The sequence below is a fragment of the Prenolepis imparis genome, unplaced genomic scaffold, assembly GCF_030444845.1.
Source record: "Prenolepis imparis isolate NDT839.2.m4 unplaced genomic scaffold, iyPreImpa1.0 SCAF_9, whole genome shotgun sequence".
In the NCBI taxonomy this organism is placed as follows: domain Eukaryota; kingdom Metazoa; phylum Arthropoda; class Insecta; order Hymenoptera; family Formicidae; genus Prenolepis; species Prenolepis imparis.
In genome coordinates this window covers 13178142-13195941 of record NW_028141167.1, presented here as the reverse complement: position 1 = coordinate 13195941, position 17800 = coordinate 13178142, and the positions used below count along the sequence as shown (strand labels likewise).

At 41.3% G+C, this 17800-nt stretch overlaps 1 protein-coding gene across 3 annotated transcripts in view; it reads right to left on the bottom strand.

Annotated features, from left to right (window-relative positions):
- Window positions 1–17800, bottom strand: part of LOC145940923 (uncharacterized) — a 204571-nt gene that overhangs the window by 21782 nt on the left and 164989 nt on the right. For all 3 annotated transcript variants that reach the window (XM_083046581.1, XM_083046579.1, XM_083046580.1), the window contains 2 exons: window positions 11205–11740; window positions 7169–7380 (listed from right to left, as the gene is read on the bottom strand). In XM_083046581.1, coding sequence (XP_082902707.1) covers window positions 7169–7380; window positions 11205–11582 — 590 coding nt within the window. In that variant the 5' untranslated portion in view covers window positions 11583–11740. The remainder of the gene's footprint in view (window positions 1–7168; window positions 7381–11204; window positions 11741–17800) is intronic.

Below are 17800 nucleotides of genomic sequence, written 5' to 3'. Positions count from 1 at the left end.
CGCTGAATGCACTCCCGTCATTTTTCGTTAACGCCACGCTTCTCGTACGAGATATGATAAACCGCGATGTACGGTATTTACCGAAATGTTTCGGTACGCAGTGCGCTATAATTTTCTCCCCCCGATCTTTCTCTCTCTCTCTCTCTCTCTGGATTTGTATAATAATTCTAAAAATTAATATATTAAATTAAAAAATTTAATCTTTCGTTTGATACATATTTTTCGGTATTTTTTATATGGTACGTTTCTCTGCTTTTTTTTTTCGTTTCTTGCATTTTTCGTTGATTCGTCGTGTGTACTTTGGATTAGTTACGCATGGAATATGAGTATCGACATTATCGAGCGGTTTTATCAAAGAGTAGCGGAGGACGACGTCGGGACAAATACGTTTCGAAGCACGACGATCGCGCTATTTATTATTCAGTGGGTGGAAAAGGCTCGCCCTCTCTCCTGCGTGTATTTCGATCGCAGATAAACCTACCGGGCGAGCGTAATGCGGGCTTTTTTACTTTGGCGATTAGGTCCTTTTTCATGCGCACGCTCGATTTGTCGAGAGTCGAGCCAACAAGAGAAATAATTTGCGTTCGAAAAATAAGTCTTTTCAATCGAGCAGAGAGAGAAAGAGAAAATTTCCTTCGCACATTTTTTTTTAAGACGTAAAAAATTTAATCCGTAATCTACTTAATAAGCGAGCCTTTGATAAAGGAATTATCGATAAAGAAAGTATTATCGGTTGATCATAGTAATTTCATCCTTGGACTTCAGATCTCTCTCTCATTCTCCCTAGACTGTATAAGAAGAATTTTCCATTTTTCTTAAGATGCGATCGTTGAAATATTAAAAACGCGTTTAACCGCGCGATGGCTATTATTAACCTCAAAGGCGGCTTGTCAACACGCGGCCGGCATAAATGCCACCTAATATCTCGGCTAAATGATAAATGTGACGGACATCTTCCTCTTTTTCGCCGAGGCGCGTGTAAGACGTTTCTCTCAAAGAGAGAAGACCAAAGAGTTTCCATCAGATTCACGCGCTACACTTAGGTTGTTGTATTTAATTACAAACAACGACGTAATTTCCGCAGATGTCTTCATTTCCATATACAACCGATGCGTTAATGTTATACGATAGTGAATATGATTTTTTTTTAATTTACGCAGAGATTTGCGCTCTTCATTTTTTGATATATATCTATATATATTAGCCTCCATTTTTATGTAAAATATTTTTTATATCCTCTTATTTCTTCGGATCTATGTTTAAAAATTTACATAAATATTCTACGCTCACAATGACTTTTTTTTGCTATTGTGATTGAAATAAAGAGAGTTCTGGTTCAAAGAAACTAAACTTGGCATACAAGTACATTTTGAATATAATACACAATTCCTTAGAAATCAATATGATTAAATTTATAATTTATCTTAGAGAAGGATATACGCGATTAAACAGCCCTGAATTTAATCAATTGATTAATTATCACTGCGGATTAGCGACTAGTTGCATTTCCCGATCGAGTCCCGATCGCGGTGATGGTCCTCCGGTTCTGGCCGCAGGTCCTTTTCCCTTCAATCCACCCGTCCATCCTCGGGAACATCGTTCCAGATCACACACACAAGGGTCTGTTCAAATATCATTACTCGGTTTGCTGCGGAGTCAAACGCGAATATCGCGAAATGGCGCAAACATTTCGTGAATCAGCCTCTATCCATCGCGTACGCGCCGGAGCAGGGTATAACCACCTTCTGCGGTATTCTCTTAATTTCCCCCGTGAAATCGCTGTCAAGTTGAACGGATTAATTCCTCTCTATTTGCCGCGGCTATTCGTCCCTCCCTCCCTCCCTTCCTTCATCGCCGCTCCTCTTCTCGCGTAATCTTGTCGAGATTGTAACGAACGGTATTGATTTAATGGTTGAATTATGCTTCGATTAAACTGTCGCACGAATGTATATCTTCGATTGTGTGTACCTATACAATCTCGACATAAGAGGATCTCTGCTAATATCTTTTTTGTATTCTCTCTTCTTCATATCCTGTACTAGCTTATATTTTTTCTAACTATATTAAAACGTTCGCTTTTTATTCTCGGATAAAGAGAGGGTTTGTACGAGTCGTCTAAATATTTTATAAACGTTATTTTTCAAACAATAGGGAATATCCAGAATAATATTAATAAATAAATAAATAATTATCAATACCAGTTTATGCTTATTAACTAGTTTTTTTTCTAACTATTAAAGTATTAATTTTTTATTCTCGAATAAAGAGAGAATTTGTACGAGTCGTCTCAATATTTTAATAAACGTTATTTTTCCAACAATACGAAATAACAATAATATTAATTGAACAAATAAATACTGGAGATTGCAGGGCAAACTGTTTTTCAAGCAAATTTCAAGTAAAAGAATGGCAGTGTTCAATTAAATCATCATATGTTACTGCGTTCGTAATTTAAAATGACAAATCACTCTGCGTATTATTGCTTCGATAAATCGCGTCATCGAGATACTTTTTTTTTTCACAGCGATCTTGCTGTCATCGAAGTAAATCTTTCTATTGGCGAAAATTGTAATGATTATAAATCGATTAATTAATTTTTATACTCTTAGTTGTTACATTTTATTGTCAATTTTTATTTATTTAGCCACGTTGCTCTTTTTATATTTTATATGCAATTCCAAATTCTTATGGTATTATCTAACTTCCAAGTTTCGTAAATGTATACGTTTATAAAAAATATAGGTAGCGAAAGTCCAGACTTATATTTTAGCACACAAGAGGTCAGTATAGAAACTTTTCTATAGCGTATATAGAAACTTTTCTATATAAATAGAAAATATATATAGGATCCATAGCACTTGCGCGATAGTACACTAATTATAACGTGAATCTGAGCAAATATAATGAAATGCCGAGTGTTTTCGCGCAATTCTAGATCACTGCAAAAACATCCATAATTTTCCCTCTTCATTAACGCTTCAATTGCAAGATGTAATCGGTTTGGTTTCCGAACCGTAAGTTTTATAATAGCAGTTACATTTTCAAAGTTGCACGATCCTTAATTACATCTTGTTCTCGATTCTATCCATCTTATTCGGAATCGTGCATTTTTTGGGGGGGAGGGGGGCTATTTTCGCGCGTGGGTTCGCGTTCGTCGAACTCGAGAAATTACCAAGTTCGAGGAGCCGCACGGGCTGGTTGCTGACCAAGAGCAGGAAATTTCCGACTCGAGTCGCGGTCGAAGCGGGCGGGAGAGACGCGAGGTGGTGGTGAAAATTTCAGCCTGCCGGTGGCCCGAATTAAGCGTCTAATTGTAAAGGCGACATGTGTGTGCGAGAGAGGGAGAGGGAGAGCCCCGGGGGTGGCGGCGAAAAGTTGGCGCGACGAGCGCGATAGGGGCGCCCAGGTCGGCCGAAGAGAGGTGAGAAGGTGGCCGGGGGTGAAGGTAGCAATTAACTTCTCCTCGCGAGATTAGAGCGAGATATTACGAGATATCGAGCGACTTAACGGCAACACGCGAGAGACTTCAAAGGCAGTAATAAACTGCCTCTAATGAACCCCTTATCGCCGGTGCCGCCGTCCTCCCCCTTCAACCCAACTCTGTCTCTCTCTCTCTCTCTCTTTCTCTTCTCCGACTCTCGCCCTCTTCTTCGTTTCCCTCAGCACCTCCGGCGACCTACCGTCTACGTACGTGCCGCCCTCAATGCGATGCGGGCTGAATCGAGCGCGGAAAATACGTCGTGTTCTCTTTTGCGCGAATCCGATTGACAGTCTCTCTCTCTCTCTCTCTCTCACACAGTCTTTCTGTTATCATCGTTGCTGCTATTATTGTTACGCTCTTGCTTTCGTCACTCTAATGTTGTACCATTGTTATTTGCATGAATGAAATATATGTTTCATTGTAACGTTATATCATCATCTGCTATTTTCTACCCTCTACTTAAACTGCTCTCTTTCTCTCTCTTGATCTCTTCATGAATGAAAAATCTTTTATATAAAGATTGTATATAATTTTTTAAGACAAGAATTACTATAGATATATGCACGTGTGCGTATATTAATCTCTACAATGTGATATAATTATCGGCGATTATTAATCATCCTACTATCGCGTTGCCATGACTTGGGGCTGGGATTAAATTGGTGACCGATTGAAAGAAAAAAAAAATAAAAGTAAAAGGAGATCCGATCGCGAAATTATTAAAACATTGTCCGTTCTGGGAGAAAAAAGAAGAGGATTGCGAAGGCAGTCTATTCGTCTTCCCGTTCGACGGTTCGTCCTCGGCTCAACGGCTCGTCGCCGTCGCTCGTCGCAGCACCAGCACGGCATGGCGCGTCGCCGAGCTCCGTCAAGCCCAATCATGTTGATTCAACAAAGTACCTACCTACCAAATTGCTGGAATTTGGTATTCGGCCAGAAAGATGGAGGGAGAAGGAGCCAGCGGAGCAAGCTAGAGGGCTGGAAGCCGTCTGATTGCACATCTAGGACAAACCAGCATCACGACGACGTCGCTCCAGCGGAAAGCCGAGCGATGATTGGCCGCATTCTCTCTCTCCCTCTCTCTCTCTCTATCTTTCTCTCTCTGTCATTCCCCTTTTCCTCGATCCCTTCAACCCCTCGTCCGTACGCCCGAAACCCGATGGCATCGGGGGTTGGGGGTGATTGGACGCATCTCGGTGATTGTGGCACCCACCATCCACCCCTCTGCACTCTCCCTTCTCTCTCCCTCTCTCTCTCTTTCACTCTCTCACTCTCTATCTCTCTCTCACTCCTTCCGCTCCATCCTGGTCCACCGCGCCATCCCTCCTACACGGCTGTAAATCGAGTTTACCCTCTTGCCGTGGCTCAGCCCTTCAATCAAACTGATTGAAACATTCCTTGAATCCAAAAGAAACGAACCGCCATCCCTTCTATCTCGCCTCTCCTCAACCTCCCCGCTATCTTTCCGAGTCGCACCGCGCGCGCTATCCTCTCCATCCATCTGTCTATCCACTACTCCGGCTCTCGCGTGGATATATCCGTCGTTCTCTTTTCGACGCGGTGCAACGGTCGCAGTCCCTCGCGCGCGAGACACCGATGTGTTTCGAGACAACCGGTTGGTTTCAATTCCGACAGTAGTTTGATTGTAAAGCTGCGCGGGGGTATAAAGCGCTTAGCGTGATATGATGTACTGAATGTTCCGCAAGAGCGTGCCATTGTTGCCTCAAGCGAGGATCATAAGCGAGTCTGATGCATGCGTATATCCTCTCAAATGCCGATTTGTCAATTTACACTGCCTGTTAATTGTAATTTTTTCAGAAATATAAAAGCGAGGATATATAATGCGTCGTATTTCTGTGAGAGAGAATAAGGAGAGAAAGAGAAAGAAACTTTTGTAATCTTCGTTATCCTTGAACTACTTCAATTTATCCTCCTAGTTTATATCTCTCTCATTTGATAATACTTTCTCCATCTCTTTTTTGTTTAATTAGTTTCAAAGGAATAAACTCGTCGAAAAAAAGTCTATTGCGTCTGATTTTTTGACGAAAGGAAGAAAGCAAACCAAGGTAGGCATCAGGAGGGACGATGTTAGACCCATCCCGAGAAGACGGAGGCGTCTCGTAGTCAAATATTGATACTAGGCCGGACTAAATCGCTCGCCTATGCCAACAGATTAGAACGTACGTGTGCTATGGTCGAGTAATAGCAATCGCGCGATAAGGAAAGGACTGGTGAGATTAAAATACTAATGTTAGCGTAACGATCGACGTGATCGATCACAAAACTACCTGTTCACATCTCTTTATATCAACGCCTTCCCTCCCTCTTAGTGTATTCATATTACATAATAATGTTTTTTAGTTGCGATATATTATTATTTTATTATTATTATAATGAAACGTATAGAGACACAGCTGGAGAAACGTGTTTAACTGCAACTGTAAAACGCAAGAAATGTCGCTCCTCGTCGCGCATATAACCGGTTGATGAGCAAAGACGAAAAAAAAAGAAAAAAAAAAGACTGACAGTTCCATTACCTCCGGTACGTGCGGCCCGGCCAGGTTGTGCCGATCTATTTCGAGGGGACTAACTAAGTTCAGCGTCTGTTTCTCATTAAATTGCGCTCTGACCTCGAATCCTCTAAATTTGGAACGGCCACGCCGATTAGGTGCATATTCATCGCCGGCGCCGCAATGCCAAAGTTTTCAGCCAATTCATCGATAAACGATCGGCGAGAGATATATATGGGCGTTGTGTCGAGTATAATAGCCATCATAATTGGCAGACAAAGCGCGAGTGTCTAAAAGACGAACGCGAAAATATCCAAAATATATCTTGCTCTTTTTCCTGACGTTCATTTTATTTATTTTTTTTATTGCAGCACAATTTTTCATCTATCTTATCGTATTCCCAATATATTTATTTTTTCTACATTTCTATTTCTCTGAACTTTAGAGTTTTCGGCTATCTAAATGATATAAGATCTCGAGATATATTTTAATCTCTTTGAATTTTTCGTAGGAGTTTTTCAGATTATCCACATATTTGTGAGTAATAATAATCGGTCGAGATATCAAAAAACTAGGCAAATATGATTACAAGATGTGACGTAAAACAGCAACATCCTAGTCCACGGCTATTTTGCACGAGAGGAATGTTGATTGCACGATATTGGCTCCCAGGAATCCCGGCGCGGTATAAACGAACGCGCGGCAAGTACCACGATAAATTAGTTGTAATGGCCCGGCACAATAACAGTATTTATTATTAATAACGCGAAATGTTGGGGGCGCGCGCGTCGTTATTAGCTTCAAGAAATTAGACAGCGCGATTCCGCGCTGAAGTAGAATAGAGTGGAATATTCGATTCCCCGTGCACGCGCGACGTAACACTTAATTTAATGGAAGCGATAATTTCTAGCTTATTCATGAGTGACCAGCTCGTTATCAGCTCTTCAAACCCGATAAGCGGCGATACGCCGAAGAAGGCTTGCGTGTTCCGGTGTTTACTTATAGCGTCGCCTAAATATCGCTTCTTTTTATGTGTATATAGTCTCGGAAGAGAATTTTTTTCCCATTTTATTATTTAAAACAAATTTCTTCAATTTCTCTTCTTTCTATTCGTTCTTCGCGACGATATACGTTTAACCCAAACGCACAGGCACAAACACACAAGCTGATTACTTACCGTCTGTAGTCGGTCTTGCAGAGAATCATGCCGCTTTTGGTGTAGCAGGACTGGCCGATTTCCCCCAATACCACTTGGCAATACGTGCACTTGAGGCAGCCAATGTGCCAGTACTGCTCCATCGCTAGCAACAGCCATCTTTCCACTATTTGTACACCGCAGCCGGCGCAATGCCGAATGCCTGTTGACCCTCCGCTTGGACCACCTTCTTGCTACAATGTAACATTTTCGTTTCGTTAGGCAAATGTATACCGTATAACACTAAACTTATAAATAGACTAGATTAGACCAGACTGATTTAATATCAATTAAAATTTAAATAATAAATCAAAAAAGCTCTCTGACAAATAAATACAAATTCAGGTATGAAAAGGTCTAGTAAGAGCCCAGATATTAGATGCAACACAATTATTACCTATTGAATTCCTCTATACTTATTTCGAGTATATTTTGAATGCCTGGTTCTCACATACCTGAATTAAAATTAAATACTAATATACATATATTTCCTCTCGAGACAGCGAGAAAAAAATAATCGATTATGAAATTCAAACATCGTGATTTATCTTTTATTCATCATTGGTTTACGATAAAGACGCAAGACGCATCTGATAAGAAGTATTTTTTCAAGAAAATGCGTACGAAGAGTGAATTGCAACACACGCACGTCTTAGAAATCATTCCTACCCCGTTATAAGTAGAAATTCAGGCATCGCGGTAATTAATGCGAAACAGAAAGTCATTAACGGGCACTAAATCATTACGACGTCTTAAGTGCGCGCTTATTATGAATGCTTACTCGTGATTATGCAAACACACGAACGTAGGCGAACGTAACTCTTCACTAGCGGGATTTACAACTTACTCACTAATTTCACTTTGAACAATGTTGCTCAATATTGTATTATTATTGCCACAGTTTATCATTAAATCGGCAAAACACAACTGCGCCAGGCATACATATTTAGCAATTTCTCCTCATTTACATTTATAAATAAAAAGAAAACAATGAGAGAGAATTTAATAAGACAAATCTATAGCAATGTGTGTGTGAAAGTGGTTGTTTCGTTTGTATTATTTATATACGAGTTGGAAAAGAAACTGTCGGGTAATAAAAAAAATTGAACAAACGTCGATTTAATAAAAATACGAGCCAAATGCGTCTTTCTTGGAGCGAATAGACTTGTATATATCGTTCAAGAACTTAATAGCCTTTTTCTAGACTCTTATCAGAGACATTATCAGAGTCCACAGTAATTATATATATAGCACTAAGATATAACAAAAAAAATATTGTATCACATATAAATTTATAATGATATTACATTATTGCATATATTTAATATTTATCGATATATTAATATTAACATTCTCTCATAATATAAAATGGCTTTAGCAATGTTTGCATGTTATGCAATTAGTCGGATAATCGCACAGCCATATTCATTACTTATACCGCAGATATAAGAGCGGATGCGTTAATTATAGCGTTAAGGAGCGTACATACACTTAAAAAAATGCGTCTTCTCGTTTATGCTTACTTTGATTTCCGTCTTGATATTAGCGGGAAACCACTTATCCATTCGCGTAATTGTATTATAGTGATACGGATATTGGACCTCCATGATACACTCACTCTATGTCCCCCACAGTACGAGAGAAAAAAAAAAGAGGAAAAAAAAGGAATGAAAAATCTCCACGATCCCTGGCCGCACGGATTCACTTGGCCAATGAATATCACTCGGCCTCGAACAACAAGTTCCCGTTGCGGTGCACACACTCACTTTCCCCCACCGCAATCGACGAGGTTTCAAAAAGATCGGGATCCACCGGTCAATTTTCGGTCGGTTTTACGGGAACCCAATGACGAAGCGACCCACGAGCTCGATCACACGAGCAGCGAGTGAAAAATCCTTTACGAAACTCGCCGCTTTCGGCGACGCGTTCCCTTGCGCGATGCAGTCATGGACGCGCGCGCAAAAAGGAAACGAGAGAGACAGACAGAGAGAGAGAGAGAGCGAAACGAAACGAAGCGGAGCGCAGACAGGACCCAACTGGCTGGTGCTGCGGGCCCCCGAATGCCTTGCGGGTCTGCGGGTTCAGGTACCTTGGCTTCGAGTGGGGAGGATAAAAAGGCAAGCCTAGAAAGGACCCAACCAACGTGGAGAGGGAATGCCAGATAAAGATGGTAAGAGGGAACGGACGAGGCGAGGGAGAGGGGAATCAAGTGGACCAGGAGGGGAGGTGAACGGAGGACCCGCTTCGTGTGTACGAAAGAGAGAGAAAAAGACACTGCGGCGGCAGGGAAGGGGAGAGAAAGAGGAAGGGGGTCTTTTCCATAGCCAGCGGTTGAGAGAAAAAGAGAATGGAAAAGAGACAAGGAGCGAGAGGTGGTGGAGGTGTAAGAGGGGTATATTCTGGGACAGGCTCCCTAAGTGCCGTGAGTCTTACAAAGTTGTATAAAGCGAAAGTTGCGGCAGATTTTCGGATACAATCTGTGTGTTACGATGATTTAAAAAATGAAAAATTACGCAATATAAAATGAAAAATTAAGCATTATAAAAAACAATAGGAAAGGAAAGAAAGAGAATACAAGAAAGGCAGAATATAAGGGTCTGTAGAAAATAAAAATAGAAATACAAAAGAATACAGAACAATAGAATGACGATGGGAAAAAAATGATGGTCACAAATAAGAAAAATCCGGTAAAAAAAAAAAAAAAAAAAAAACAGGATGCAAAAAAACTGAAACAAAATACAAATGGAATCTAAGACAAATAGGAAAAATAGGAAAACTATAATAAGTAAATGGAAAAAAATTTGAACATTCCAGGATGTTCGACGATACATTATTCAAAAATCAATTATTCTTCAATATATTCTTTGAATTAAAACGAATTAGAATCAAAATATCTATAATCATTCAAAATTCATAAAAGGAATAATAATACAATATTCAATAATAATAATGAGTCAGAGCAACTAATTAGTCTGAATACAAATTTTAAAACTTGAAGTAGTTGTAAAGTTTTAAAAATCAAGAATTTTATAGAAATCAAGAAAAGAAGAATTTTTAATCCCAAAATAAATATAGATGTAATGTTATTTTTTGATAATTTTTTCACATTTTATATTTTAAATAATAATATAAAAAAATTTTCTAAAACTTATTGTTAGAGCTTTTGTTACCGTTCTGTTAAACAATCATAGTCGGCAAAGTAAAATCCTATGACTTTATTTTATTTTATTTTTTGCAAAATAAAAGATAAATCATGATGCCTTAAATTTTAATAAATCAAATTTTGTATGTTATATTAAAAAAATTATTGAACAAAATGAATAATATAATCAGACAAAAATATTTAGTAAATAAAAGAAATGGTCAGATTAGATAGCACTAATCATGTAAAAATTGAAAAAGAGAGGCAACGAGTACTAAAAAATAATTCACAAATTAGAGTAACAGATGTATACGTTTTTGGATATTTAAGTGGAAACCGGAAGAGAGAGTACAGTCAGCCCAGAGAGACGAGTAAAGAATAAAAGTTGAAGAAGCAACGTACAGTCAAAAGGAAAAGGTAGAATCTTAGGTGGGGGAAAGAAAGAAAGAAAAAGAGAAAGAAAAAAAGAACAAGAGAGAAAGAGGAGGAAGAGCAGATATAAAGCATCGAGCAGAAAGCTGCACGAGGAAACCGACTCCCCTCCGCCCCTATTCAATTATATTTCTTCATCATAAATGCCTATATTGTTACGTTTGTCAATAGCGGGGTAAGTGAGGGTCGAACGGACGGATAATATCTGGCTGAATTGTAGCCTGTGATCCTACGTTGTGCCATTCCTGGGCCCTTTGCAAAGGGCCCCGGGGCACCTCGCCGCGTCTTTGAAACTACCTGTATCGTTTCGAGAAACCGAACTTTCAAATATACAATATCCCAAATATTTCGCGATATTTAAAACCACGCTTTTCGCAGACACGCAAATAAAGTGATCAACAATTTTTCGCAGAGACTCATAAAGTAGAAAATATAGGCGCTTACCTTGAGTGTGCAGTTATTATTGTGGTTGACTGGTGGATACGCGGGGTGTCCCGGCATGTGCGGATGTGGGTGTCCGGGATGATGTGGATGATCCGGCATCATGCCGCCGCCACCGTGATGATGCCCATTGCTGCCCATGCCCTGTCCGGGCTGCAGGGCGCCATAGGGGGTGGCGGGATCGCCGGCGCCGCCGGCGTGCGGGGGTGAGTGCGGACTGGGTAAGTCGGGGGTGGTCGTTGTGCCCCCGCCGCCGCCGCCGCCTCTACCCCCGGTTCCGTACGCGTGATGCGGCCCGCTGGGCCCCGGATGGTGCGGACTGCTCGAGAGCGAGGGGTGGTGAGGGTAGGCTGCGGAATGGCCCGGATGGTGGGGGTTCATGCCAGCGGTTAACGCGCTCGCCAGTTTGACCGATGAGAGGGTGGGCTCAGGGAGCCCACCGACGGTTTCCAACGGCGAAATAGAGGCGGAAAGAGCGACTGCAGGGCGCTCTATTGAATCCTGGCACCGGCGTTCTTCTTCCGGTACTTTGGCGCAATCTGTAACATTAAAATAAAAAAACATTTGTTACATGATTTCAGTTTTACATAAAAATTATATAGATAGATTATATAATTATATAGACATCAATTATTTATCTCGATGAAATAATTTTATAATTAAGGATTTGCTCTATAATAATATATATTTTTTTCCATATTATATTATTCGCTATATTTAAAAAATTCTATTTGGCTGTTTATAGCGCGATACGAGAATCATCGGGTCGAAATGCAAAGGCGAGGTATTAACTTAGAGGGTACATTAGAATTCATGGGACCTGAAATGTCACCGAAAAGCATGAAACTGAAAAGTGTGATCTGCGCGTCACGCCCATTTTAATTAACAATAATTGTCCTGGTAACTCAGCGGGGGTGCCGATCAACCTTCCATTCGAAACTTCTATCTTTTTGTCCCTAAGGGACAAAAGTAACGAACTCCCTTCATTCCGTCGACTTTAAGAACGCGGCCAAAGGTATATCTTGCGGCTTTCTTCCCTTAGATTTTCAGCCCTTGGCGGCTTTTTTCTTTAGTAGAATCGACCGACTCATCGTGCATACGTACGCGTACCGATTAACGAATAATAAAATAACGATCAGCCTTTTACAGCAATAAATTCGCATTATTCGCGTATACAATATATATTTTTTTGTTCGTACACGTGATACGAATATATACGAAAAATTCTTTCGTTCTAAGGGAGAGAACGCGCTTTATTTCGATAAATACAGTCCCATTGTACGCGGGGAAAGTAAAAATATCGGTGTGCGACCCTCGGTGGGAGAAAGTAATTAGCGCGCGCGCGCGCGCTGGAGCATATATTATTCCACGATGCAGGCGCACATCGGTACATTGGAACACACTCAGGCTCTTAATACGTATTTAATTAAGTATGCCGTGGCGGAGAGAGAGAGAGAGAGAGGGGGGGGGGAGAGAGCGTAGGAGAGAACGCGCAGAGAGAAGGGCGCAGACAGGGCGGGGGTGGGTAGAGGGGGAGGGGGAGTTTATAGTGGATATCAGTATGGGCAACCATAACTCTCGCGCCTCCGCCAGCGAGAGCAGCGTGCCACTTATACGAGGCACCTACCGCGATGGAATTTCATCCTCGCCGTTACCACATAAATCTCCGATGCATTAATGCCCTTACTGACTCCGCTCGCTCCGCGTTTCTACATGTATACGTACGGCTTCTTCTTAATATGGTTACTTAAGTTTCGCGCGTGTCGCGTCGCTTCGTCTGTCCACCAGCGCGATTTGAGTGGATTATCGAATGATAACTCTTCTGTCAATGAACGGGTATCCAAAGTAACTTATGTTAAAAGTGTCGAAACAAAATATAAAGGGCCTTCTTTGTATTCGCAAACCCCCTGAAATATTACAGGAAAGAATGTCGCAATTGGTACCTGGATACTTATACACCTACACACTTATACCTAACACATTGATGGAAAGGTGAAAAATTATGCCAGGCAAGTTAATTTCCTCGGTCGCAATGTCCAAAAATCGAGATAACAGTTACACATTTTCTAAGAGTAGCAGTATATACTTGCCGGAATAAATTGAAAACAAATCAGGAGCAGAGTTCTTCTTTGATCGATTTGGCACAAGATCGGTACTATTGTAATCGATTTAATTTCAAGCACAGACCTCTCTCAATTCGTTCGTTATCGGCGCGCTCCCACGCCGTTTACGAGGCCTGACCTCTCCGGAGACACTGGCTGCTCCTCGCGGAAGCGCGATAGCCGAACGATAACAAGATGATAACGAGGGAATACACCGGTAATTACCGGAATGATAATGACGAGGAGAACGACGAAAGCGCGTGGGTGGAAGAGTAGAGGGAGGGAGGAGGGAGGAGGGAGAAAGGCAAAAGAGGAGGGCGATCGGCTGTGATAGGGATAATTAACGATCGCAATCGTACGAAAATGAGGACAGGGCGAGTGCGACGACGACGATAACGAGCGGTCCAGCGATCTTATTAGCGATAAGCGCCGATAACGAGGACGCCCCGTTCTGTACGACAGCGAACGGAAAGAAAGTCGGCCTAAGGATTAATGGCGACCCTCAGCTCACGGGGGAGGAATGTTACATTTCGATGAATGGAACGCGAACCTCTCTTGATGACGGTTTGATCTCTTCAATCGAAGGACACGTATATATATATATTTTTTTTTTTTTTTATTTCACACGTGAATCGAGCGTCAAAATTAATTTTGAAATGGTATAAAATATAAAATGGTACGACAAATTAATTATACGAAGAAAAGTTTAATCGCCGAAGGAGTTGGACTGTACTGCACCTCGAATCCTCTCTTGGAGATTTTTTTTTTCGATCGGTCGGCGGTTTACGCCACCCGCATTCGAATTGAATTTAAATATTTCTTGGACACGGACGAACTCTTTCGCGAATTGCCAAGTCGTAAAAGAGGAGTCCTCTTCGTTCACAACTCGTCTCTCTATATATCGTGCAATCGCATCCTCGGAAAACTGCTGTTTCGTCTGGAATCGGCGATATTACGAAATCGTTGGACGTTATTCTTAAGGACCAATAAAATGGACGAGGAGATAGTGGTCTCGCGAAATTAATATTGGCGCTACAGTTTCATTCTTCAGGCAGTTTAATTCGCCGCGTGCTTTTTTACGATCGAAAAGGGAATACGCTTCTACATCCCTGGCAAGTCAATCTTAAGAAACGACACCCTCTCAAACTGGAATGTCATTGCGCCTCTTAAGTCTATCAGTCATCGATCAAATTTTGTCGCAGCTGGACAACGACAATAGAATAATATATTTGAATCTTTCTAATATAATAAAATAAACTTTAATGACATAAAATAAGCAACTTCGTGAGCTTACAAGTACCGGAATGCATTCTGAAAGTGCGTAATGTCATAACCAATTGACGTTGGGAAGAATTCTAAAATTACGCGACCACTTCCGTCATGGCAAGAATGTCGAGAGAAATTTGTGTCTAGAATTCTTGGTAATTTATTACGGATTTACAACTTTACTAATTCATTTAATTAGTCTAGCCGTGACTTTCTTCAAATAAGGATCTATAATACAATTCTCTCAGACATCTTATTTTATACCGATAAAGTAAAGTTTCTTTCTTTCTTCTCTATCTGCTTTCATTTTCTAAAATAATAAATTTAGAGCTTGTAACTTACAGTGTACTAATCTCCCTTTTCGAGAATATCAAATGTCTTAGATTATTGCCCTGGTCCCGCACGAAAAAACATGGTCATTCCCTCAGGACACGCCCGAGGCGAGCAGGGATCGATGTGGGGATGTAATGATAAGTTCAGACCGGTAATCACCGGTGGGAGAAGGACAGCCCGCTGGAAGACACTGAAAATAATCTAATTATTGGCGAGGACGATTATAGTGATTAGGCACGTCGCGGCGGCCTCTTCCCTGTTTGCCACGCACGATTCACCTATTATAAGTGTATTCTAGGAGGGAGCACAAATGAAAAGGCGCGCGCGAGCAAGCTCTCCTCGGACCAATGAAACACATCACACAGGCGGACGAAGAGAGAGAAACAACAACGAGGGACCACGGCACGCAATTACCGAGGAATCCAGACGAAGGAAGAAAGCGGCTTTTTTCCATGTATTGGCCCGCCATGTTCCCTGAATTTGTTTGACGCAATCCTTAGAAATTTTGTTCTTTTACTCCTTCTTATTAAAGATCTTTACTAGTCGGATTTGGTTTGTTAACTTTATACGAGGATTTTCAGGTTCATTACTCTTTACGTTCTTGTGTGTGAAGACTCTCTTATATCAATTGATAAATCCTTCATATTTTTACGATTTTAAAATAACAATATAAAAATGATCATCTTAAAATAAAAATAAATTTTTAAAAAATTTATGAATCTATCTATATTATATAATCCTCAAAATTAAGTAGAAAAAGAACTACGATGATTAGGTGGTAACATGCCTTATCATGGAATGTCGGATATTATGGATAACTACCAAAGTTAGATATTTATAGGGATCGTCAAGAATCGAAGCGCTATACAATATCATCGTGAGAAAAAGAAAGAATGATAGTTTATATTTAAATCCCTGCGCAAAGTGATATACTTATGTTCCTCTGGAAATATATGGAGTAACTTTTAAAATTAACTCCCTTAATTTTATTTTAAGATATAGTCATTAAATACTCATTTGGCCGATGAATAGTCTTCAGACAAATGTGTTTGCATATCTTAATATGTAATGGTAATGATATGATAATAATAATGATGTGATAATGATATGATATGATAATGATATATGGAATATGTATATACCTAATAAATAAATAAAATATGTATATGTGTCTATTTAAAGATACTTAAAATACACAGTGAGATAATGTTGCCGTTTTGGGGGCTTGTAATCGAATCTCCCGAGATGCGGCCGCTACGGGGGGATATGCGAGTCACAGTGCGCAATAAAATTAACGTCTATCGGTCAAGGTAAGTGCGGGGCGCATTAGACAAGGCGGTCGAGAGGCAGGCGGAGATCAGGAAACGTCGGAAACGGGGCGGGCGTGGTGAGAGCGTTGGAAGCCTAATTGGCCGAAATTAGCAAGTTTAGTCATTAGCGGAGTTTCCGGCGGCGGCGGCGGTGGCGGTGGCGGTGGCGGTGGCGGGTTCACTTGACTCCACTTCCTGGGAAAGGAAGGCCGGAAGGAAGGTGTGTACAGCCCGTCGCCATCGGTCGCCCACCGACACACGCGACTATATACATAGATGACAAGAGAGTGATGCGCGCGATTCACGGGTTTCGTTACGACTCTTCCAACTCCGAACAATGGCTGATCAGCGAGACGGTTAACGATCTTTCCTCTTTCTTTTTCAACAATTAAAGACAATTTTAGGAAATAAGTATCGAACGATGCATTTCGATTCCACACGATCCAAGTCTAGCTCTACCTCTGCATTACGATGTATCGTATTGCGGTCGCGAGTTATCAGCGCGAAGCTTATCGCGATCGCGAAAAGTTGCACCGCCCGAGAATCGATGATCCACTCGAGGCGGCCTCGGGCCGGGTGTAATCCGCTTTAAATACGGCATGCCAAGGCGTTGATATCGCGGTGCGGGCCGATGGCAAGGTGCAGGCCGCAGGATTCCAACGGAAACAGTTATTTGCGGTCTCGGTGCGCTCCGCGACGAGGCTCACACGCGCCCGACACACTCGTGCGGGACACTCTGCTAACGATATTACGGTATATACTTTATCTCCAAGTATCTTGGATCCCTCGCTTCGATAGCTTAAAGTTCTCGAGAAACGTTGCCCGATCGCAACCAACCATTTTCCATTCATCTTAATAAAGGTTCTTCTCGCAGGTGCGCTATGCTCAGTCTAGCCAGGAATAGTCGTCATCTAGTGACATAATATTTCATACTCGATTTTAAAAAATTCATTTAACAAACTTAATTTTAAAAAAAGAAAAAATAAAGTTTAAAATTCCATCGCGACTCATTAATACAATAATACTTGAAAAACATCGACCTAAAAATGTATATTCTGGATTAGAGAAGAAGGGCGAATTTTCGCGTCATCAGCTGTTGCTGAAGACGCGTTAACGCTTATGCAGAAGAGGCTGTCGAGAGAGAGGTAGGAGAAGGGAAAAGCGCTCGTCTCCGCGCAGGGCTGCGAGGCAATTACAAAATTGCAAAAATTAACCATAAAAAACCCGACGCTGCCCATAAAGTTAGCCGGACGACCGGCCAATCGGCGCATATTTTTGGCATTTACGACCAATCACGTGGAGAAGAGAGAACGTCGTATTATATACGCGTGCGGGTGGATTCTCTCCCGCGGAAAGAAAATTGCACGGCGATTCGAAATGCCGCTGTAAAACATCTCTGCCCCCGCCCATCCCCCTCCGTATCTCTCCTTATCCACATTTCTTCCCGCCATTCCACCCTTTTGCCCCTTCGCGAGTATGAATCCGTCAGTTGGAATGACGAAGGGGAATTCGCATTAAATCATATTTTCTCTACGTTGCGTCTCCGACGATCGAGCGTGTCTCAAACATCGCAGGGATGGCGAAGATT